Here is a 25,643-nt window from a genome sequence, read left to right as displayed (position 1 = left end):
CAGCTGGAAGAAGATCGTCGTCTTCCAATTGTCCTTCAGCTCCGGAAGCTGAATCCTCTGCTTCGGAAACAATGTGGTCTTGCTGTTGTTCTTCGGACTCTAGATCGATTGCAGCCTTGTCTATGATGAGATCTGGTTTCGATGAAGAGGACTGCGCCATGACTCTTCGAGCTCGACGGTCTCTGATGGTTTTCTTGGAACGGAACGAAGAGCAGGCCTGGCAATCTAGACTCTCGTGCTCTGGGGACAAGCATAGATTGCACACCTCATGCAGATCAGTGTGGGGAAATTTATGTCCACACTCAGGGCACTTCTTGAAGGGTGTTCTTTCCATGAGCTAAAGGCCCAATGGCGCAGTTGGGCCCGACGGGCCCCAACGATTGCGGGAATCGAGAAGCTCAAGCCTTTCTTCGACGCGGGTAGCAGGAATCACGATTGAAAACGATACCGATGGTATGATGTAGGACTGGAAGTCGAAAGAAGATCGGTAACGGGACCGAACGATAAACACATCCGAGCCCGATGGCGGAAAAAAACAATCTGAAGATGGAGTCGATGCCCATGCGCACTACGCTCTACAGGAGGAGTCATCTACCAAACAAAGATTCTTCCAAGACAACAACAAAATGTAATCATCCGGGCCCACCACCAGAAGGCGATCTATGCACTAGTGTGTGATCTGCAGCCCATATCGCTCGAACAGGCTGTTTCCCTGTGGGGGAGCCTAAATACCTTCCCACTCCCCCGGCAATCAGTACAGAACACTGGCACTCGATCCACACGCCCCGCCAACCCCCCCCACACTCCCCCATCTTGCTCTTAGTTATGCTGGTAACCTTTTACCGTTGTATTGTTTTTGATATTTTGTTTTTAAATATTAACATATTCTTGCTTCACCTTAGCTACTTTGATCTCTCCTTATGTTCTCAACCACCACCTGTGGATCCCTAGTGATTTTCAATTAGTGGCCCGATGTAGTATAACAAGCTACCCTTTACTATTTGATCTACTCCTACTTGAGCCTCCTTCAAAGTGTTATCTTAATCCTGTCTGTGAATGGAGGTTGATCTGACTGCGCCAGAAAGCTTTTCATTTGTCTTATACTGATGTTTTGTACATAATTATGATCTATCTTATTGAAGCTAGTGATTGCCTTATGTGACACACATGTCTGTGCCTACACACGTTCACAAGGCAACTACTTCATAGAAGGTGCTATGCTGCTTTATAGATCTATTGTGGTTTAATTCATTTAGGGTAAATATTTAGCAGTGTACATTTTGTATCATTGCTTATTGTCCTCAAAGCAGACCTTCAGATTGAACGAAACACCTTTGCCAGGTGTGAATGCATTGTATCATTGTGCTGGGTCATAGAAGCTAGCATGGATATGTAGGAAAAAAGTTTTAAGGGCAAGCTGAACAAAAGATACTTATGTGAAATACTGAAACCAATATGGTTTGTTCCCAAACACTCAGCATAAATTGTTTACCTCCTGTTGCTGCATTGTAGTAGTATGTGTAACCCTCGGGAGATACTCCTTCCACCCATTCATCTTTTACGTCCCATTCCTCTGGTCTGGTTGGTATTTCATTTGTTCTGGTTGATGCATGCTTTTCTGCTTTCGTTTTGATCTGTCTCTCCAGATGTACACTCTGTGTTGCAATTTGACCTGTAGGGACTGAAGAGATGGTATGATCTAAGATACCTCCATTTGAATGGTTCCTGCTTATGGCATCATTTTCAAATGACATTCAAGCAACGGGATGCATTGCCCAAATACAACTTACCTAATATATCACCTTTTTTAACTCCAATTTATTTGTATCACTTTAAACCACTTACACAGTTTACATCATCACTTTTTACCACCTTAAAAGATCTTACTTCCATTATACAGAATGGAAAATATACAAAATTCTCATATTAACCAGTATTAAAGATCTGCATGAGGGGGGTGGGGGCGTGGCCAGTAGCCGATGGAGTGAGACATGGTCTACTGGAGCTCCTGGCGAGGCCCCTACATCCAGCCACATCCTGTTGGAGATTCTAGCTCCAGGGAGATAAAAAAAACTGATATTGATGCTGGGGATATTAGGGGACTGTTGGACCTAGGGAATCCCAAGTCACATAAGGTAGCTTGGCACTAAGTGGCAGGCCTAACCCCACGGAACAGGTGCTAAGTTTGCGTCACACTCATCAGTAACAGAACATCCCACCACTCAAAAGAAAGGACACTACACCAAGTTTTAAAAAATATGAGCTGTTTTATAAAAATACTTTGTTAGCTTTTCTCTCTCCTCCATAGTTTTACAATTTAATACACTGTACAATTTTACCCGTTCTTTTCACATATCCTGTAACATCAGTAGAACTCAGTTTAGAAGCTTAATGATCTTTTTACAGTGAATTGATCTAGGATGCACTTTCTCAACGTTCAATTTTAGCACCTCCTACAGCAATAGATTGCCCACACAAGATGAGGTTTTCTGGTTACACAAAAGAACAATCCCAATCATTAAAACTGAACCCACTCCAGCCTACTACTATGGGAATGTACAGGCCATAGGACCCTGGAATGTTACCTTTTTAACCACTGTGTGGCACCTTTCTCACAATAGGTGAGTAACCCCAAGCTTTCAGTTGTCAGAAGCAATACTATAAACAGCTCTGTTATAACTTATTCATTCGTTAGCACAGGGTGAAGTCGCAGATTCTTCTTTCCCTCCGCCTCTGTAAGAGAATCCCACTTTATACCCCAACCGCCAGCTTTATTAGTCCCAATAACTCAGTTCACTTCTTCAGCACTGTAGCGTCCCCCTGCTACACTTATTCATCTGAACTTCTAACCCAGAAGACTTTCCAACACCGTCTTCCTTCACTCTGTCAGGGCTGTCTTAAAGGAAATCAGGGAATCAGGGGGTGGGAGAGAGCTCCTCCAGTTACTCCCGGGATCGGGGGCGTGAGAGAACTCCTTTCTGGCCTCTCGGTTAATTTCCCCAGTCACTCGTCAATCTCCCCCCCTTCCTCCACCTTACTTGGGGCTGTTCTGAGCAGGTTGAGGGAGCAGACCTCCAGCTCTCTTCTCCTGGTGGCTCCTCCCACGGGCAACGGGTCCCGCGCTGTTTTCGCCGCTCCCTCGTTGTTCGCGCCACTGCACAGGCGCCGAAGAGTAGCGTCTCTGACAGGCGCCGCCTCACTCGCGCTGGTAACCGCTTACTGCTCCTGGGCCTGCGCGGAGCTCAGCTCTTCTCCGTTTCACCCACGGATGGCTGCACTACTGAGCTTGCGCGAGGTTCAGCGCTCCCTTGCTCATGCGCCGAGCCCGGCACCGCCTTCGCAGACACACGCCTCCGCTCCAGAGGCTCCTCGGGCAGCGCAGAGCGCCACAACTCGCTCCGATCTTTTCCTCTGAGCAATCGGTAAGATGATCTGGCGAGGGGGGGGGGGGGGGCGGGGTCCCCTCAGCAGCTTGGAAAGCAGTGGTCAGAGGGTCTCAAGGGGCCAACAGCAGTTGCCGGGCCGATTCCCTCAGATGACCAAGTCTAACAAGAGGGTTTGGTCAGGGCTAGAGGGGGAACGTCTTCACAAAGAGGCTGTCAATCTCTTTGACAAATTAACTACTTCTTGCGCGTCCACATCCCCACACCACTGCCTCTCTCAAGCTCACTGGACTGCACAAAATGGCTACCTGGCCCCTGCCCTTTTATAGTCCGTCCACTCTGGGTCCAGTAGGGTCCAGAAGGTTCTGGAAGGTCTCTATGTTATCCCATGGGGCTTTCTCAGAGGTTGGCAGTTATGGCAGTTGAAAACCACCATTTTGTGTGACCCTCACTTCTAGTCAGGGAAGGCACCTAGGCTTCAGGTAAAACTATGAGGGCAAAAGAGCATCTAACCCCTGCCAACACCACAAAAAATCCAGTGGACACAAAAAGATTGAAAAGGTTTTAAGGGGCAAAAAGGGGACAAAATAAATAATTAGTAGAAGGGCTACTCAAAGGGCAGACAGGTCTAACAGGGACCCCCTGGATAATTCTGTGCTCTAACGGAGCTGCCCACCCCCAGTAAAATTCTGTGCTCTAAAGGAGCTGCCCAAGGCTGCTTAACACTGTTTGTTTGACAGGGCCCTGCTGGGCCTGTACTAAGATGCCGGCTTCCTGGAATTACCTTAAACAATCATCTGGCGCCTCCTCATGAGCACCACAGTTGGGAGCTGGGGCCACCCTTGGAATTCCATCGGAGGTCAGTGTTGGTGAGAGTGATGGGGGAGCCCATATCCTGCTGGGGGTCCCTGCTTGACCATCAGGTGCTCGCACCCAGAACTACACGGGCTCCATAAGTGTGTCTGACCCAACGGTCTGTTGCGCCCTCTCCTTCCCCTTTCTTGGGGTCCCTGGCTGGCCAAGGGGGAGATCGTTGTTGCGCATTAGGAGACCCCTCCTTTGAACGAGCCGGAGAGTCTGGCCAGGAGGTCCGCACACCATATGGAGCTCATGTAGGAGAGAGCCACAGACTGAACTCAGGCCTGAAGAGGAAACACCGGCGAGACAGGTGCCCTTTTCCTCCTCTGCTTCACCTGGGTACAGCTTTGGAGAGCGGCTGCGAGCACTGCAGTAAGGCCCTTTCACTCAGAGTCCGAAGGTCATAGATGGAGTATCTACGGTCAGCAACTTCTGTGTGCGGCCCACTGTAGTGGCTGCCTACGGGAGTCCAGGAGACAGCGGCCCGGCGGCCCACGCAACCATTTGTTTACGACTCACTGCCTCACCTCGGGGTCCCACTGTGGCTACCTGCTGCTCTGCTGGTGATCCCACGCAGTACAGGGAGTGGCACGCCCCCGCATCGCTACACACCATGTTGAGGTGAGCCGGGTGACTGTGGGGACTCTGCACTGTTTGGAACTGTACCTCCCACTCCTGAATCCTTCCAACCCCCCCCCCCCCACCCCCACTCTGGTGTCTCCAAGCCCTGCTGCTGGCTGAGAGGGTCCCCAAGACATCCACTCCACTCCTGACCTGTACTGCGTCTCCCCAAGAACCATTATCCCTGGCTTTTGTCGAACTAACACATGGTGCTTCGGCTACCGTGGCCGACATTGGGGTCCACACCCCCTGAGGATACGTGAAGCACTTCCTGCTGTCCCTTCTTTATGCTAATTAGCGGTGAGTCCCCCTGTGGACATTTCTAGGAGCAAAAGATCCTTTATCTGGCCAAGATTTACTAGCCTCTGCTACTACTCCCATTCCCAACACAGTACCACCTGGGAGTCTGCGCACCGTGTGGGGACTTACCTGCTTTGGATTATGCCAATGGTTGGCGGCTGTTGCTTCTTTCCTCAGCTCTTAACATGCTGCGCCTAGGTCGTGGAAAGAAATCCCAAGGGGCAGGTCCAGAAAAATCCCCTTTACATATTGAGGACTCTATGTTAGTCCCGCAGGACATGTTGGATCTATCCTCCTAGCTATTAAGGAGTTGAAAGACACCCTTGAGCATAAATTTGACAAAGTGGTGGTGGATCTTGGCCTCCTGAGGGATGACCACCGTGAACTGGGGGGTGGGGGGGGGGCAATATGCTGCCGCCACTGAACCCACCTTGCAGGAAGTGGTCCCCTTGCCTAAGGATTTATCTGTTTAGAAGGAGGAGGTGGTGGGTCGAGTTTGTGTTCTTGAGGCCCGGGTGGAGGACTCTGAGAGCCGTGGCCACAGAAACAATGTAAGTGTGGTGGGTATGCCAGAGAGATGGGAGGGTGACAAAATGGAGGCCTTTCTTGAGACATGGCTGAGAGAGAGAGCAGCACCAGAAGGCTTATCCCCCTTCTCTGCGCTGGAGAGGGCCCATCGACAGCCAGCCTGCCCGCCTTCTCCTGGGGGGGCACCTTGCCCCATCGTGGTGCACCTCCTGCACTTTGGAGACAGGTATCGCATCCTTAAATGCACCAGTGCTTCAACTTGAGTTTTGGGCAAGAATAAATAAGTCTAGTGGCCTGAATAGGGGGATGCTAGCTCGTATGAACAGCGTATTTGAAAAGCTGTGTATGGTAGTCCTTCCTCACCAGCGAGATCTTTGTGTACAGCGGTCAAAGGGCTGCCCCCTACCTGGTTTTCTGTAAAAGTGGTAGAGGCTGCCATTGATAGGTTAAAGCTCTTAAAAGCCGCAGGCCCTGACAACATCCCGGTAGTGGTAATTATATCAAATAGCAACTGGTGGGCAAGGGTGCACCCTCTTTTGTTCCGTTGGATAGCCTCAAAGGACATCCACACCCATCATGAAATGGGGCACTTGTGAAACCCATTTTAAAAAAGGGTACTGGCTCATATACCTCACACTGCAAACAGATTAGCCTTCTGGACATCTCAGTTAAAGTATTTGCTAAGATGATTTTAACCAAGCTGGAGGACTGGGCTTTTGAACATAAGATAATCCCAAATGAGCAAGGGCGTTTGTGGGAGGGCCATTCAACCATAGATCATTGATTTGCTCCATGGGCCATCATTAGGCAGGCCCTGTAAGTGAACCAAAGGCTTTGTTGTTGCCTTGTTGATTTCGGGAAAGCTTTTGATTCAGTACACAGGAAAATACTATGGCACAAACTTGCCGCCTGGGAGTTTTCTTCAGACCTCCTTGTAAGTTTTATATACTGACAATTGGGCTCCAGTCGAGCTAGATAAATCAGGCAGGCTATCTAAGAAGATCTCCATTAAGAAGGGCCTTTGGCAGGGGTGTGTTCTAGCCCTCCTGCAATCGAGCTTATTTCTAGCCGACCTCCCAATTTCCTTAATCCAAGTAAAGTCTTTTTCCTCTACATTTGGGAATCAGCACATTTCATGCCTGCTTTATGCAGACAACTTTGTGCTTCTGGCTTATACGCCAGGTGGCCTGCAGAGAAAATGACACTGCCTAAAAGTATACACTAAGCAGAATCAGTTGAAGATCATTCTAAAGGAAATCAAGTTGTTGGTCTTTGGAAAAAAAGGTAAAAAGCTTTAGATGGTTCCTATATGCTCGGGTGGTGAAAATAGTGAATTCCTATATGTATTCAGACCTTATTTTTAAAGAATAACTTAAAATGGGACACACACACATGGATAGTATTAAGCAGAGGTCCTTGTTGCAAGCTAGCGGTTTGACTAGATTTAACTGGAAATACGGAGGGTTGGCCCTTACCCCTTTAACGAAGGTTTATAAAAGGGAAAATACCCCCTTTGGAGCTGTATGGCGCAGAAGCCAGGAATAAGTTTCTAGCAGCCATGAAAAAAATTGCAGCAGGCCAACATTACATACGCTATGCTCTACCCTGCTCGAATACGGACCACACACACCAGGGCAAGCAAATGTTTTACACATCCCCCCCGGCAAGTGATGGAATTCATAAAACAAATTGTCCAGGAGTCCACGCCGGGCGAACAGAACAGCTCGCCACATTGAGACAGCTATCTCACCGACATCGGAGGGGGAGTAATAGAAACATGCAGAAAATAGAAATTACTATGTAAAGCCCAGAAACGATGCAACTCAGTCTCAAACTCGAGGCACAATTTAATTATGGTATGAAGAGAACTGCACAAGAACGAATGAATGAGTGTCTACAATATGATGAACTTCCACAGATAAATGCTGGAAGGACATGTTTGGGTGTGTATAGTCACTGAGACAGCACCGCTAACAGGGAAGGCCACTCCAGGTGCACCGCACAAAAGTCCCAAACACCCTCGCCCTTGTTGTACTACACGGGGAGAGGTCCTGCTTGGCCCCTAGGCGATACTTCCCGGCAGGGATTCCCTCTAACTAGACATGGAGTTACTTAGACTGTTAATGATAAATCACCTTCTCCCCCTTTTTTACTTCTCTACTCTTTTCTTAAATACTGGCACTTTTTTACTTTTTCGGTTTCTTTCTTTTGATTTTACTCTACATCCCTCAGAACTTGTGATAGCTGCTGACACAAAGCAGAGATGTTGTTACTCTCCAACAGTGGGATGTTTGATTGTTATGGGGGCAGGTTGGACACTCAGGGGGCATGGGAGGGAAGGGGGTTAGTTCACGGCAACATGGGGAAGCGTTGTGGGTGGGAGGGGGATGAGTAGATGGCACAACGTACATAGAGCATGCAGGAGAGCAGTTCGAAGTTCACAACTAGACCAAGGCAATAGAAGACCCAGGAAGGTCACTAAAACGTAATTCCCAAGCAGCTAGATAGCAAAAAGCAGATGGGGCTCCATTTTTTAATGTGGAATGTCTGGGGACTGAGGACCCATGCAAGAGACGACCCCTCCTAGCTTATTTAAATGGGCACAATATACACATTGCGATGCTGCAGGAAATGTACACGGCCCCAGCAACTAATCCTACATTTGCCGCAGGATGGGCATCGCACAGATATATTTCCTCACAGTCCTCCTACTCGAGAGGAACTACCATCCTTATAAGATAAAACACCCCTTATGTAGCAGAGGGAGCCCTAAATGACCCGCGAGGGAGGTAGGGGAGGGTGGCATCCCATTCAGTCACACTGGTAAAGTACTCGGGCCCAACATAGATGACGAAACATTCTTCGCCACTCTGTGGGGGTTGGTCATAAACATAGACTCAACTTATATTATGTGGGGTGGAGATTTCAATATTACTATACTGCCAGGCTTGATCTTCCCCAGCCACAACACTACACAAGGGACCAATGCCAATTGCAGCAGAACATAGAAGAACACAGTCTAATTGACACAGGGCCGGCCACTCACCAAACACACAGGGAGGGAACCTACCATTCCACATTGCATTCCAGCTGGTCTCAGCTGGATTTTTGGTTGGTGTCCAGGGGTCTCGGAACTTGGATTACATGCACACAACATCTAGCAACCACGTACTCTGATCACTCCCTGGTATGTATGCAGTTGTCCCCTCAGGGAACCCCTCCAATTACACAATCGTTACTAGATGTTCCCTTCAGAGCAGAACTGGAGCAGGAACTGCCAGACTTTCCTAAACACAACATAGACTCTGTGACCTCCCTGGCAACGTCTGGAAAGCTTTGAAAGTGACTGTACGGGGCACATGTATAACTAAGGCAGAGGGTATACTGGTAGACACCAGGCATACTCTGGGGAAGATGGAAAAGAATTAGAAAATGAGCTTGTTAAAACTAATGACGAGAAAATATGTGCAAAAATTAGGGAAATACTCACTGAATACCAAAATACAGCCGAAAAGGAAAGCCTCTTCCGGAGAAAATATCACAGAGCCAAGAGATATGTAGAGGGGGAAAGGCCAGGGAAAGCAATGGCGGAATTGACACGTAAACCCCAATTAAGTTATGGAAATCCAAGATGCAGAAGTGAAACCCCAAAAAGACACAGAGGCGAAACTACAGACCTTTTGGGCATATTACTCCTCACTGTACTCCACTCAGAGATCAGTCCCATTAGACGTAAAATCCTATCTGGAGGCAGTGGAGTTGGATGGTTGAGTGACACTCATCAGGACCTCCAGATCAGGCTGGATTCATCTCAGGCATGGCCAACTCGAACAACTTACTAACATTGTTCTCGATTATTCAGGACATAGATCCGGAGCTAAGCGGTGTGGCAGTATTCCTGGATGCCACTAAGGCTTTTGACTCCATGGAATAGGATTTCTTGATGTCAGTATTGCAGCGCATGAGTTTTTCTCCGCAATTCAGCACATGGGTATGGCTATTATATCACAGACCATGGCAAAACTGCTTATTAACAGAGCGCACGCCCCAACATTTGACATAACTCGAGGCACTAGGCAGGGTTGCCTACCTTCTCTCCCCCCTATTTGCCCTTGCGGTGGAACCATTAGCAGATATCCTAAGGCAGCACCACTGGGAATATGCGTTGCGATACCGTTCTAGAAATGTTCTGGTGTCATTCTGACATCACCTTATATATGTTAGAGACCCCAGACCAGTCTAAACTAAATACTCCGGGAATTTATTAGGTTTGGAAAACTTTCTGGAAAAACAATCAATTGGGAGTGATGGAGCGAGATATTGAATAAGATTTTGTTCAAACTCGCAAAGTTAAACTTCCATAATAAGTATAACAGTACTAATGGCATGGGTTGAAATAGATAATCAACTTAGTTTTAAAATTGCAGACACTACACGCGGGACTAATGTTCTTTTATGTTGCATTTGCAAGTACGTGGAAAAATAATAAACTAACCTTGTCTATTGTTTTGTCAGTATTAATGCGGCTGTTTAATTAATGGCATGTGCTATATTATTTATATGCAATATGTTTTGTCGTGTCTTTTCTGTGGCAAAAGCTTGTGGAGAATCCTTATGGCCTGAAAGAAGAAGGTTTTTATAAAGCTGCTTTTTGTGCTTTGGCTAGATAACATAATTAACTTGGTTAATATTTAGAAGAGGGGGTGGGTAACAGAATGGGTCTCAATTCTCTAATTAATTATTGTCTTGTGTTTCTTTAAATATTAGTTTTCGAGTGGGCCTAAGAAGTGGCTGGCAGTGCTGAAAATGCGAAACTTGACCAGAGTGAAGCCATCACTCATATGCAGAAAAAAGAGCTTTTTTATGAACAATTGAATATTAATTCGAAAGCAGTTTTGGTCGAGTTGTATGTGTTCTTGGAGAAGAGTCCAAGGACAGGAAACCTGTAATGCCTGCCAAGATTAGGAAGTAAAGTTTTGTGCTCGGACAAATGTTTCATTTGCAAGGAAGTTAAAAGGATGGAAAGTCTAAGAACAATAAGGGCTTATGATGTGCCCCGGACTTGGTCAGCAATGAATGACATAAGGATGGTCGGACACCGCTCAGCCAATGATGTGTTTGGATTTATGGAGGAGTATGCAGGATTTAGTTACTTTAGCTAGTTAGAAAGGTATAAAAACTGGCCATACAGGCAGGAGGGGGCTCTTGCTTCCTGATTCCTGAATGACGTGCTGATGGACTTCTGGTGCACGTAAGGACAGCAGACTTTATTAATTATTCATTTAGGTGAAGTGAGTTTTAGACAGGGAAATAGAATTTAGGGAATGGAAACTTTATTTTGCTTTAATTCATGCTGATTGATTTACCTTTTTAAAATGTCAGACTAATGTGCCTTTCCTTGAATGATGCTTTCAAATTGCTAATAAAATAATGATTTCTGAATAAAAATGCTCTTTCCTTGAATTAAATAAAGTTAATAAAAATAGATTTTTGAAATGACAAGCTGGTCTTGTTTATTCATGGTCTAGTTATCATTATTAGATCCATTCGCCTTAGTGACTTAATTAAATGGCATACGATTAAAACCATGGTAAGAAGTTATAAACTGCAGTTGTATATATTTTTGCAAATAGTTTATGAATAGAGTGTTTAATTAGGTCACATGATTCAGTCGCTCAAAATTGTCTCTTCAGTTTATGGGCCTTAGTTGTGATTCATGATTAATGGTGAGTATTGTGCAGATGAGTAGTGTTATTGAGACAGTTTTTCATTAGGAGCGCTGGATCAATTACTTGGTAGCAGAGTTACGGTTACTATGGTAACTGACATGATACATAGGATGCATATCTAAAACATGTTAAGTTTGTTTAGTTGTTACATGTTGTCGAAAGGTTTTTTCCAGTAGTGTGAAAATTCCTGGTTTGCCGGCAAAGAGTTAAGTGTGACAAGTGAGGTTACACTGTGCATTTGTTCTGTTTCAAAATAGTGGTATTGACATATATATATCACAAGTGTTGTTAGGTCGAATGTATAGTGAGGATTGTCTCTGAAATCGAACCTTTCGAGTATAGGGACAACTGTCCTGTTTTAAAACTCACTGCGAAAAGAGTAGTAGAATTTATCCAAGCTTGAGTGAAGGGTAAGGAAGCGTTGTTTATTCTTACTGGCAAGTGAGGATTTTTGTTGGCGGGTTAAAGTCCTACCAAAAATGTAATGTATGAATGGTTAGGGATTCTTTCCGTTTGATTGCGTGTGTTAGAAGGGTAGAACAAGGCTACTTGTTTCTATCAACAAATTTAAATATTCTGTGAAAATAGCGTCTATTTCACGCGGAAGGATACTTGTTTGTTTGAAAAACCTATCTCTTTATTTTAGAGAAACAGACAAATGGTTTGTTTATGTGAAGTTACTAACTGAATTCCATTGAAAGATTTGTAAAAATATGGAGCTGTGAAAATATTTTGTAAAGGAGGGGTCAGTTCAAGGAGTGGGACGGAGACAGTGAAGCTGCAGCGGCAGCATACGTCACAAGGTTCACGCTGTGATTGGATAGCATACGTCACAGTATTCTCGCACTGATTGGTTCATGTGACTTGGTAGGCTTGTACCTGATTGCCACATTCTGTAATTCAGTAATTCTGCTGGCTGAACAGAGTAGTGAAGTGGCTTAACCTGATTGGCTTGTTGGTGAGTTTCGCGCACGGATTGGCTAGAGTAGCGGAACAACAAGAAAATATTTACGATCTTTTTGAAATAAGCGGATTTGTTTAAAAACATGAGTTATTATTACATGTTTGATGAAAAGAAGCCTTCATGGTTTCAGAAATTAAAAAATATTTTCAAAAGTGACATGAAGTAATTTTCCACCTCGCGTTTCAATTTTCCTAAGTATAAAACACTTGCAGCTTATATGGAAGGTGAATTTGGTTATCATACTTGCCTTTGGATAGATAATTGGATGGAATACACTAAAGATGATGGGTGTTCTGGCATGGCCGGAAGATGGGTCATTTAACATTAAGCTGTTGAAAAACTTGAGAGAAAAAATGATGTCTCTCGTACCAAAACCCAGACCTACAGAATTTGAGGCTTTAGCTGAAAGGGAGGATGAGATGTTTGAATTAGAACGAGAAAACAGAGGTGTAAGAAGAGGCACTAAATTATATATTAATCGAGAAACTCATGAAGATAGAATGCGGCGTTGGAGAAAAACAGATATGAGCATAAGAGATATGAGATAAGATATGAGATAAGAGCAACGACAGCACCGCCTCCACCTTTCTGGACAATCTCGCCAACCTTGGACTCAAACAACTTGTTAACACCCCCACCCACTACGCAGGTCACACACTCGACCCCATCTTCACTTCCAGCAAGCATATCTCCTTCAGTCACACCACAGTTCTCCATTGGACGGACCACAGCTGCGTTCACTTTGTCTACAAAAGGACCACATCCCACAACCATCCTCAACCTACTCTGCGAAGAAACTGGAACAAAATCACCATCGACCAGATCTCCTCATCGCTTCTTCAAAACCCCCCTGCCCACTCTCCGAACCCCAACCAAGCAGCCATTAACCTCAATCAATGGCTAACCAACAGCGCAGACAACCTAGCACCTTTGAAAAAACGGCAACTCAAACCAGGCAGCAAAAACGCTTCCTGGTTCAACGATTATCTTAAGAAATCCAAGAAACTCTGGTGCTCCCTTGAGAAGGCCTGGAAAAAAGACCCAAACACCAGCACCAAGGACGCCTTCAAAAACGCCACCCGCACACACCACCAACTGATCCGGACTGCCAAGAAAGCTGCACTTAAAGACAGACTAGACAACAACGCTCACAACAGCAAGGAATTATTCAACATCGTCAAAGAATTTACCAACCCCTCAGCCAACTCTAACGACATCACTCCCTCTCAAACCCTTTGCGACTCCCTAGCCTCGTGTTCTTCCACAACAAAATCGCAGACATCCACAACAGCTTCGACAACCAACCCGGTGACCTACCCTCCCAACCTTCTGCCGTACCCTCACCCCCCTTGAACACCCTCAATGAATGGAACCCAATCTCCACTGAGGACACCATCCGCCTGATGAACTCCATTCACTCAGGATCCCCTACAGACCCATGCCCTCACCATATCTTCAACAAAGCAGACTCCATCATAGCACCACACCTCCGAGACGTCATCAACTGCTCCCTCAACTCCACCACCTTCCCGGAAAGCTGGAAACAGCGCCCTTCTGAAAAAACCCACAGCTGACCCCACCGAACTCAAAAATTACCGCCCCATCTCGCTCCTTCCATTCCCGGCAAAAGTCATCGAGAAAGCGGTCAACAACCAGCTCGCCGCCTTCCTCGAAACCAGCAAATCCCTCGACTCCTCACAATCCGGCTTCCGAGCCAAACACAGCACTGAGACCGCACTCATCGCAGCAACAGACGACATTCGAACTCTACTGGACAATGGAGATACAGTCGCCCTCATCCTCCTCGACCTCTCCGCAGCCTTCGACACAGTCTGTCATAGCACCCTCCTACAACGCCTCAGAGACATCGGAATCCAAGGAAAAGCACTGGACCTTACCGGAAGAACTCAGAGAGTCCGCCTTCCACCATTCAAGTCAGAGGCCACTGAAGTAATTTGCGGCGTGCCACAAGGATCTTCACTCAGCCCCTCGCGACCATCGCACGCCAACACAACCTCAACATCATCTCCTACGCTGATGACACTCAACTGATCCTCTCACTCACCAAAGACCCGAACACCGCCAAAACCAACCTACATGAAGGAATGAAATAGCCGAGTGGATGAAGCACAGCCGTCTGAAACTGAACTCAGACAAAACAGAAGTCCTTATCTTAGGTACCTCCCCCTCCGCCTGGGATGACTCCTGGTGGCCAGAAGGCCTTGGAAATGCACCCATCCCGACGGACCACGCACGGATCCTGGGCGTCATCCTGGACTCCTCACTCTCGATGAACAGACAAGTCAACGCCGTTTCATCATCTTGCTTCAACATTCTTCGCATGCTCAAAAAACATTTTGCTGGCTCCCCACCAAAACTAGAAAAACGGTCACCCACGCACTGGTCACGAGCCGCCTGGACTACGGTAACACCCTATACGCCGGTACCACCGCAAAACTTCAGAAAAAACTCCAACGCATCAGCCAGACTCATACTAGACATCCCGCGTAATGACCACATTTCGAGTCACCTGAAAAACCTCCACTGGCTCCCCGTCAATAAGAGGATAACATTCCGCCTCCTAACCCACGCACACAAAGCACTCTACGAACTTGGACCCGAATGCCTCAACACACGACTTTCCTTCTACACCCCCTCCCGTCAACTACGCTCCTCCAACCAAGCCCTTGCTGCCGTACCTCGCATCAACAAAACCACCATGGGAGGAAGATCCTTCTCCTACCTGGCAGCTAAAACCTGGAACTCACTTCCCATTCACCTTCGCCTCACTCAGAACCACCCAGCATTCAGAAAGCAACTTAAAACTTGGATATTCGATAAGTAATTACCCACCCTTCCTCTAGCGCCTTGAGACCCTCTGGGTATGTAGCGCGCTATATAAATTATTTGACTTTGACTTTGACATATGTGTAATTGTTTGTACCCAGCAAGATTTGGTGAGGAAATAAGTCAAAAGAATGCTGTTAAGAAAAATAATATTGCAGTTTTAGAAGAGATTTACATTACAAAGACAAAACGCCCGCCATCTTATCAACCAGTTTGTTCATGGTCTACCCCAAGAATTCCTCCAGGAACTTCTCCAAGTGCTCCTTCTAGAGAAATTAATGATGAGTCTTCACATACATTAAATCAGAATAATGCAAAAATTCCTGATAGAGGAGAAACAAGAACTAATTCAAGTTTATTTGAATCTCTAGTTCAGGGAAATGAAATCCCAGGAAATATAAAAAGAGCAGGAAGACTTGAGGATATTCCTGATATTTCAGAATATTTAAGATCAAAAGAAGAACTAATACAACAGTTAACTAAAGGCATGGAAGCAGTAACGGTACCAGTAACAATTGGACCTGTTGTTCCAGTTTTTGATCAAAAAGAAATTAGACATACAGCTTTGACTGTCCCTTTAAATGCAGAAATTCAGAAAGAAGCTGAAACATTTTATTCAGATTTTCAGAAATTCATCGAGAGAAAAGAATGCCAGATTTAACTTTTAATCAAAGTTTTTCAAATGATCAATCTCCAACTGTTGCAGGTTCTGATTCTGGATCTCCAGAAAAGAGCTTAAGTAAAATAGATTAAACACGAACTCCACAGCCCCCAGAATTCAAATTACTAGATGTTGCAAAATTGAAAGCGGATTTAGAGGAATTAATTATTGGCACAATTGGACCTGACAGTTTAAAATTATATCAGGATGATGAATTGTTGTTCATTTGCAAAAGCATACAATGGAAAATGAAAAACAAATATGATCAATTTGAAGAAATGGCTGCTGAATTAGAAGTAGATCTAAGTAGACAGAAAAATTTGCAGAAACATTACAGAGTGGATTTCTCTGAAAAAGATATTGAAAACATGAACACCACAGGAAGGATAATTCATATAAAAGAATTAATAGTGTTTCTAAAAAGATTAGGTGAATTAAGCAAATGGAGAGTAAAATGGAAAAAGAAAAGAGAGGAAGACAAAAGAGAAAGAGGGGAAGTCGCAACTGAGTTTCCTATGAGAGAAATAGCTGGTGGACGGTATGTTCATGTTCCATGGACAAGGCAGGACATTTTGCTGTTTACAAATGATTTTCCCAGATTGAGAGAAAAACCTGTGGAATGGTATCGACAGGTAGAAGGATTTGTTAAGGTCACAAAAGTTTTGAGGATTGATCTGGATGGATGCTTTGACATTGTTGTTCCTTCAGATCTTTGGACAGAATGTAAAATTTCTATAGATTGGCCCAAAGAAGAACCTGCCCGAGATAAAGTAACAGGTGCACCTTCACCTGATGTTATAAACCTATATGATAAAGTGATTGTGTGGTTGAAAAACAAGATTCCCCCAAAAAGAAGTAGATTGGGTTAAAATTGACAGAACAAATAAGGAGCCAAAAGAATCAGTATATTCCTTCTATGAAAGATTACTGCTGGTAATTAAACAATACAGTGGTTATGAGAAGCTGAGTGAGAAGGATATGAGCCATTTTATATAGAGATTTGTATATGGCTTGAAACCTGAAATTGGTGAGATGATCAGATCAGGAATAGTTGGTTGGCAGTCACTCTCAGTTGATGACATTCTGAAAAAAGCAAAATACTGCAGTGACGAGATAGATGCTAAGCAAAAGAAGCTAAAAGAAAAAGCAATGTGGACACAGGTGAAAGTGGCTAAACAACAAATTGCAACTTTAGAAAATAAAAATGTTAATCAGAATCAAGGGAAATTTAAGGGTAATTTTAATGAGACGAAATTAACAGGTAATATTGAAGAACTTACGCAGAAACTCCCATGTTTTAAATGCGGCGAAATTGGACACTGGGAGCGTGAGTGTAAAAATACGCCCAGAAATTTCAAAAATACATCATTAAATCCACAGATGCAGATTGAGATAAATCAGCAGCAGCAGCTACAGCGACAGTTAAACTAAATAAAACAGCAGCAACAGCTACAGCGACAGTTAGTGAATCAGCAGAGTCAGATTCCACAACCGCCACTTCCAAATTGTGTTAATGAGCAGAGATACAATTCTGAAACAGGATTCTGCGGAGGTGAACAGGTAAACAGATCACCAAGAGTGAATGTGTCGAATGTTTCTCAACAATATTGGTTGAAAGAGAATGATGGAAGTGAGTCTGATGCTTACTTATGACGGTGCCTGAGAGAGGAGGAAGAGTGTGTGCTTGGAGCCACTCTTGAGGTAGATCAGTCTGGTCCATTTGTTAATGGTAAAGTGAATGATGTAGAAATCACTTTTCTTGTGGACACAGGTGCTACCAGTTCTACTGTTAGATCAGTGGAAAAAGAAAACCTGCCTCTCTCTGGTGACACCATCCAAGTAGTTGGCGTAGCTAATCAACAGATTAAAACTGATTTAACAGAACCAGTTAAAGTCGAAATTGGCAAATTTAAAGACAAACACAGATTTGTAGTCTGTGACAGCAGTCCTGTAAACTTGTTAGGAAGGGACATCCTTTGTAAAATGAACTGTAAAATATATTGCTCACCTGATGGTATTGAGCTTCAAACTCCAGAAAAGGAGGATGGCCTTCATAAATTAACAATGTTAATGGTTCAAGCAGAAGAAAGTAAATTATTTCCTGCTTTTGACAAAAATGATTTACCTGAAGAGTTAAAAGAGTCGGTCAATGCTAAAATTTGGGATTTATCAGGAGATGAAATGGGTTTAATGAAACATGTAGACCCAGTTAAAATAACAGTGAGACAAGGAGCAAATTATCCAAACATTCCTCAGTATAAAATGAAAGCAGACGTTATTGAAGGTGTCATACCTGTAATTGAAAAATTCATAAAGCAAGGTGTTTTAAAAGAAATTGAGAGTAGCCCATGTAATTCACTGATTATGGGAATCAAAAAGCCAAACGGAACTTTCAGAATTGTTCAGGACCTGAGAAAGGTTAATCAAATAGTTGTTCCATGTTGCCCGGTTGTACCAAACCCAGCGGTAATTCTTTACCAGATTCCGCATGATGCAGAATGGTATACAGTTATAGATCTTTGTAATGCATTCTTTACTGTTCCATTGCATCCGGAAAGCCAACTAATTTTTGCGTTCAGATTCCAAGAGCGTATCTTAGCATTGTGTTGTATCCCTCAAGGGTATACAGAAAGCCCATCTATTTCTAATCAGTTGCTAAAGAAATCTCTGGAAAATCTAGATTTGCCTGGTAAATCGACATTAGTGCAATACATTGACGACCTTCTTGTTGCTGCAAAAACACGAGACAATTGTGTGACAGATACCATTAATCTTTTGAATCATTTGGCAGATGAGGGACATATTATTATTATTATTAAAAAAATTTATAAAGCGCATAGTCACCCGTGAGTATTCCAGCGCTAGGTGACATAAAGTGTCACCTGCAAAATTACAGTTTTGTAAACAGGAAGTAAAATATCTTGGTTACAGGATTGCAAAGGGAATTAGACAAGTGACGATTGAAAGAATAAAAATGATCCAAGCAATGCAACCTCCAAAAACACAGAGACAAGTCAGAATGTTTCTAGGAATGGTAGGTTATTGTCGTCAATGGATTAGTGGATTTTCGGTAATTGCGAAACCATTACAGAGACTGACAAAAGCAGACATAAAAGACCTGATTACCCTAACAGAAACTGAGTTAGAGGCTTTTGAACAGTTAAAAAGAGGTTTGTGTGAAGCTCCAGCATTGGGAATGCCGGACTATGAGAAAGAATTAGAGCTGTATTGCAGTGAAAGGGAAGGATGTGCATTATCAGTTTTGATTCAAAGACATGGAAAACTGAGAAAGCCAATTGCTTACTTCTCAGCAGTTCTTGATCCTGTTGCAAAAGCATTGCCAGGTTGCTTAAAAACAGTGGCTGCAACAAGTGTGAGTCTGGAGCAAAGTGAAGGGATAATAATGGGGTTTCCTGTAAAAGTATATGTTCCCCATTCCGTTGAGATTCTTCTTACCAGAAGTAAGACTCAGCATTTGACGAGTCATAGAGTGACAAAATATGAGAAAGTTATTCTGGGATCAGATAACGTGTCTATTGCAAGGTGTGTGAATTTAAATCCTTCCACGTTGTTTCCTGATGGTACAGGGACAGAAATCAGAAATGAGAATGACATTGACCATGAATGTCTGGATGTATTAGAATATTGCACCAAACCTAGACAGGACATAAAAGATGTTCCGTTGCCTGAGTCAGATTATGTTTACTTTGTTGATGGCTCATGCTTGAGAACGGAACAAGGTGTTCTGAGTGCAGCATATTCTGTCTGTACAGTTGCAGATGTGGTTGAAGCCTCTTGTCTTAAAGGAATTCGTTCAGCTCAAATAGCAGAATTGATTGCTTTAATTTGTGCATGTGAAAAAGCAACCAGATTGAAAATTACCATAGTGACTGATAGTCAGTATGGGTATGGTGTAGTCCATGACTATGGCCAGCTTTGGTCGCAAAGGGGTTATTTAACCTCTGCGGGAACACCAATCAGAAATGCAAAATTAATTAAAAGACTGATTGACGGCATTCAGCTGCCAGAGAAAATTGCTGTAGTAAAATGTACAGCTCACCAAAAAGGAAATGATTATATGACCAAAGGTAATGCATAAGCAGACGAAATTGCGAAGTTCTGCGCAAAAAACAATTTGTCCATTAATCGGGAGAAACACAATGAACATGTTTTGAACTCACTTATGCTAACATCTGTAGTTGAGACATGGCAAGGAGTAAAAGATTTACAAGATGAGGCAGATGATGAGGAAAAAGACACATGGTTAAAAGCAGGTTGCAGACAGCGAGAGGAAGATGGCATTTGGGTTTACAAAGATGACAGACCAGTAATGCCAAACTGCATGATTGCTGACATGGCCCGAATGTATCATGGTCCAGGACATTTAGGCAGAGACTCAATGATTAGGTTGTTTAGGCAAACATAGTTTAATCCTAAATTCAGAATTATTGCAGAGTCCTTTTGCCAGAGATGCTTGATTTGCCAGCAAATTAATCCAAACAGGAAGACAGTTGTAAGCTTGGGAACCATAGGACGGGAGAGTGGTCCTTTCACCAGGTTACAAATGGATTTCATTGATATGCCTAAACACAATAGATTGAGATATGTCCTTGTGATTATCTGTCTGTTTTCAAGATGGGTGGAAGCATTTCCGACTCGCCATAATGATTCAGTTACTGTGACAAAATTCCTTTTGAGGGAGATCATACCTAGGTATGGATTTCCAGTGATGGTCGAGACTGATCGCGGCACACATTTTGAAAACAGATTGTTGCAGATGATTTGTGAAGCACTTGGTATAAAACAAAAGCTGCACTGTGCTTACAGACCAGAAGCGTCAGGTGTTCAATCAAGAATAGGCTTGCTAAAATGTGCTTTGCTACAGGAATGAAGTGGACTGATGCACTTCCACTTGTCTTAATGTCTTTGAGAAGTACTCCAGATAGAAAAACTGGTCTAAGCCCTCATGAAATATTGATGGGCAGAGTAATGAGACAGGCATTTGTTCCAGTAGGTAAAGTGCCTAGCATTAATGACAGTGCAATTATGGATTATTGTAAGAATCTGTCTGATGTAGTGACTTCTGTGTTCCATCAGGTAGGAACTGAAGTACTTACAAGAGAAAAAGAACAGGCTCATGATCTTTTGCCAGGAGACTGGGTGAGGTCAAAGGTTCATCGAAGGAGAAAGTGTCTAGTACCCAGGTGGCAGAAAGCAAGACAGGTGATTCTTGTCACAACAAATGTAGTAAAGTGTAAAGGTCTAAAAAGGTGGATTCATGCGAGTCATACCATTAGAGTACCACCACCTGAAAATCCTGACGAAGAGAGTGACACAACAACTGATTCGGATTCTGAAGAAGAACCTGAAAGAAATCCAGATCCTGAAGATCGACAAGAAAGTCGACATCTGGAAGATTCAAATGCGAATGAGGCATTAAATGAAAAAGATCTAGAAATCGTAGTGGTAGATTCTGACAAAGAAGAAGACCTGCTAGAAAAAGAAGCAGAAAAAGAGTCTGAAGTGAATCAAGATCAGGAGAGTATTGAAAAGCAGATTGGAAGCTCTTGAAGAAGGGACGAAAATTCTGAAACTGGTGGATTGGAAGGAATTCAAGAAGAAGAAGAAGACTAATTATAGAGTACCAGCTATAAGGATGATGTTCGTAACAGAGTGAAGCTGCCAAGTAAAGAAGTGCATGAATCTAGAATTCAGATCTCAGAAAGCGAAACTGATGAAAGTGATGAAGAATCTCAAATAAAAAAATGTAGGAAAAGAGCGCGGAAAGCTGAGTGCAATCAATGTGAGCCTAAGAAGAAACTCTCAAGAAAAGGAGATAATTGGCCAAATGAAAATGAGGGCCTGAAATTCAAATTTGTGAATAAATCAAAAGAACAGGTTGACGAAATTTCAAGTCAGAAAAGTGATTTAGAAACGAAAAGTCAAGCAGGAAAGAAAATAGAAGTGATTAACAGTAGAGCAAAGAGAGTGTTAAAACCTAATCAGAAGTACAAGTCCCCTGAGTGGACATATATAATAATCCCACCAGTGGTGGAAATAAGCAGTAGTAGCAAGAAGAGATAGATAACGCAAGTGACATAGATTGAGTTTGTTTTCACATTAGATTAAAGCTGTAGATGACATAAGGTCGAAGAAAATGTGTTAGGTGACACAAGGTCGAAGAAATTGTGTTAGCTGGAAAAACAAGTTGGTGTAAGACGTAAGGTCGAAGAAAAGCTGTTAGAGGATTCTTTAAAAAAAAAAAAAATAAGGGGGTATATTTAGTGATTTTTCAATTTAAAATTTTTGTTTTTGTTTTTTCTGAAAGGCTCTTGTCTCAAGTAAAAGATGCCTAAATCTAACAATAATTCGAGATGCTCTATTTTAAGAAGATGTTGCAAAATGTCTTCTTTTTGTGTAATTCTAATAATTTTGGTTTGGTTAATTTTAGCTGTCATTTTCCCATTTGGGATTGACAAAGAGATGTACAAAGCTAGCATGACTAATAAAGTTGAGTCTAAACAAGTTATTCATGATGTAGTGGGTAAGACTAATAGAGTCATTGAGCACAAACCAGCGATCCACCAAGATATATCTGTTGGTGATTTTTCTAGTAATACCTTTTCTAGACTTTTATCTGAATATGTTAAGGTGATGAATGTAAAAGACTGTTATATCTGTGTGAAACTTCCTGCTTCTGTTTCAGAAGGGGTTACTTATAATATGCTGCCCCTCACTTATGGTATTACTTGTAGTGTAATAGCTAGTTTCTTTTACAAAACTAGACGCCTGGAGTATTATGTGAAACTTGACCAGAGTGAAGCCATCACTCATGTGCAGAAAAAAGAGCTTTTTGCTGAACAATTGAATATTAATTCGAAAGCAGTTTTGGTCGAGTTGTACGTGTTCTTGGAGAAGAGTCCAAGGACAGGAAGCCTGTAATGCCTGCCAAGATTAGGGAGTGAAGTTTTGTGCTCGGACAAATGTTTCATTTGCAAGGAAGCTAAAATGATGGAAAGTCTAAGAACAATAAGGGCTTATGATGTGCCCCGGAATGGAATGAATGACATAAGGATGGTCTGAAGGAAAAAAGTACCTCTAGTCAGACCTATATTTTTTTTTCAGTGATAATCTTCACAATACATTTAAAAAAGGATGCTATATATATGAAGAAGACATTTAATTTATTCAAACATATTGTTTTTTTTTTTGTTTTTTTTTCCATTTGTTCTATTTTTCTTGTAATAAATACATAACAATTTATTTGCATACAGAAAATTAAGCACCACTTTCTATAAATCAATCCAAGCAATGCATAATTAGACAAAAGAAGAAGAACCCCAAAAACTCATCTTAAACTCATACCATTCATTCCATCATGCATACTACCACATTCGCTACCCGGTCTAAAAGAACTGTGTTGACATATCAAACAAAAAACAATAGACATACAATAAGTTATTCTTGAAAAACCCCTATAAGTTAATATGAGAACAAAGACCTGAGATCTATTCACTTATTGGCTTATACATTTTCTACAAGTCTTTGCTTCTTTCTCTTTGTATACGAAAGTTGACTTTCAATATGGGGGTCTCAGATGCGTACGGCCTACATACGTTTCGGTGATTGCAGGGCCAAAACAAACTAAACAACAAACAAATACATACACTAAATGCTAAAACCAGGGGGTTCTTGGGTTTCTGTGTCAAGGGTAGATCCTGCATATGCCTGATTTTCTGGATACACTTTTCAAATCTGAGAAGACTACTGCAATGGTTTATATCAACATTTGCCAAAACCATCTTTGAAAAAACTGCAAATTCTAAAAATCTCAGCAGCTCCGATGCGGATGAAGGTCCCCAGATTAGGTTCGGCTGCGGAAGCCATTAGCAGATTGCACTGGCTACCAGTGAAGAAGCACATAGTCTTCAAGGGCCTGTGTATGGCATACAAAGCACTTCAGGGTCTAGTCCCCACCTATCTTACAGATAGATTTAGATCGTATCAACCCACAGGACTCTTCGCTCGAGCTATGCTAGAGACTTGGTAGTTCCCAACTGCAAATTGGCCACCTGGGGAGGTAGGAATTTTGTCATTTTTACCGCCCAAATTTGCCTCTGGAGCTAAAAACAGCCACCTCCACATTAGGGTTCAGGAAATTACTGAAGACCTGGCTGCTCAGTCACAACTAGCTATTGCTGTAATCAATTTATTGGTCATTGGTAGCACCAAGACTTCTCTGGACATACGAAGCGCTCTACAAATTAGAAAACGTAATTAAATGAAAGGGACAGATCTGGGCCTAAGTCCGGGGCATGGCCCGTGGGAAGGTCCTGGAAATAGATGGCCTCCCGGGGAGGGTTTCATGCTGCCTATCTTGACTTCCTTGCCCCCCGTTTAGTGGCCTTGTTCTAACATGCACTCACCGCCAAGACGCTCCCCCCCACCCCCCACCCCTCCCCCTCCCTAACCACCAAACGAGAGGCCCTTATTGTCCCTCTCCTCGAGTCTGGGAAGCCTGCCACGGATGTGACTGCCTACCGGCCTTAATCAATGCTAAACATTGATTATAAGATTCTTAGCAGCGCGCTAGCAACAATTTACTTACTCACATGCCTGGATTAATCAACACTGACCAGTCTCGGATTATAGCAGGCTGCTCTACGGCTCTTAATGTCAGGCGGCTTCTGGCAACAACATTATAATGAGGTAATGCACTGTACTCCGCCGTGTTTAAAATACCTGTTCTCCAAGGCAACACAACAGAACCACCACTCAGAGTGACCCAAATTGTAATGGTTCACAATAGTCCACACTCAACATTGGACCTTACTCTAAATAGAGGAAAAAATGTGCGAGAAGCAAATGACCCCTCACGGAAACACCACCATCGGGGTAACTGGTATGCAATTTCCAGACAGGCCCCTGTCTCATCATCGGTGGTCACCTGCTTCTCGAAGAAAAATAAGATGAAAGGAAAGAAGTGTCCAAAACAAACAACATATAAAGTGACAAAGTGAAGTGCAGAAAAATCTGCTAGTGACAAACACACACAAAAATAATTGAGTGCCTAAAAACACACACAGTCCACCAATCCCTTAGCCAATTTTATTCGTAGGGTGGTGATCGCGTGCTGTTGATTATTAAAAAGGCTGGTAGCTAGTCATGCATACCATTACCTACAGTGCCGACATGTTTCACTGCTGTATTGCGTAGAGCAGTTTCATCAGGGCTGCACTCAAGTGCTGCCACTTCACTCTTTTTGGACACTAGTTCTGTAACGTGCTGCCAAGGGAGAACAGGTACGAAGAACATAATTAAAATCATGTAGACTCCAGGGTGGCCAGAGACATACTCTTAAGGGATAAAAAGAATGGTAATGTGTGGAGTATTACCCAGGAGCAGCAAAGCTATGCATACCCGCCGCTCCGGTATCAACAAGGTCACTAGGTACTTCTAACGTAAGTGTGCCCCTTGTTTCTTGATAAAAATATTTTATCTGCAGAGGGAGGAAACATACAAGAATTTGTAAATTGTATTGTGCTGCTGACTTTCAACGTGCCCCGTCGTACCTTATATAAGATACACAAGTGCCCTATGTGAAGCACACAGTGACATGTACATTCAACGCTGCCCCCCAAAGCAATGTCTGGGAATGCTGCCCCCTAGGAAAGGTAAACAACTGAAGCGCTGGTTTTAAACAACGCTGTTCAGCACACCTTACACACTGTCCCCAAACAAATGTTAGACAG

At 43.3% G+C, this 25,643-nt stretch overlaps 1 protein-coding gene across 2 annotated transcripts in view; it reads right to left on the bottom strand.

Moving 5' to 3' along the window:
* WBP4 (WW domain binding protein 4) overlaps window positions 1-25,643 on the bottom strand; it is a 338,813-nt gene that overhangs the window by 150,677 nt on the left and 162,493 nt on the right. For both annotated transcript variants that reach the window (XM_086934934.1, XM_086934933.1), the window contains exon 5: window positions 1,493-1,681. In XM_086934934.1, coding sequence (XP_086791060.1) covers window positions 1,493-1,681 — 189 coding nt within the window. The remainder of the gene's footprint in view (window positions 1-1,492; window positions 1,682-25,643) is intronic.

This window comes from Lissotriton vulgaris, chromosome 8, assembly GCF_964263255.1.
Source record: "Lissotriton vulgaris chromosome 8, aLisVul1.2, whole genome shotgun sequence".
Lineage (NCBI taxonomy): Eukaryota > Metazoa > Chordata > Amphibia > Caudata > Salamandridae > Lissotriton > Lissotriton vulgaris.
The sequence above is the reverse complement of the archived record's forward strand: the minus strand, read 5'-3'. Positions and strand labels throughout refer to the sequence as shown.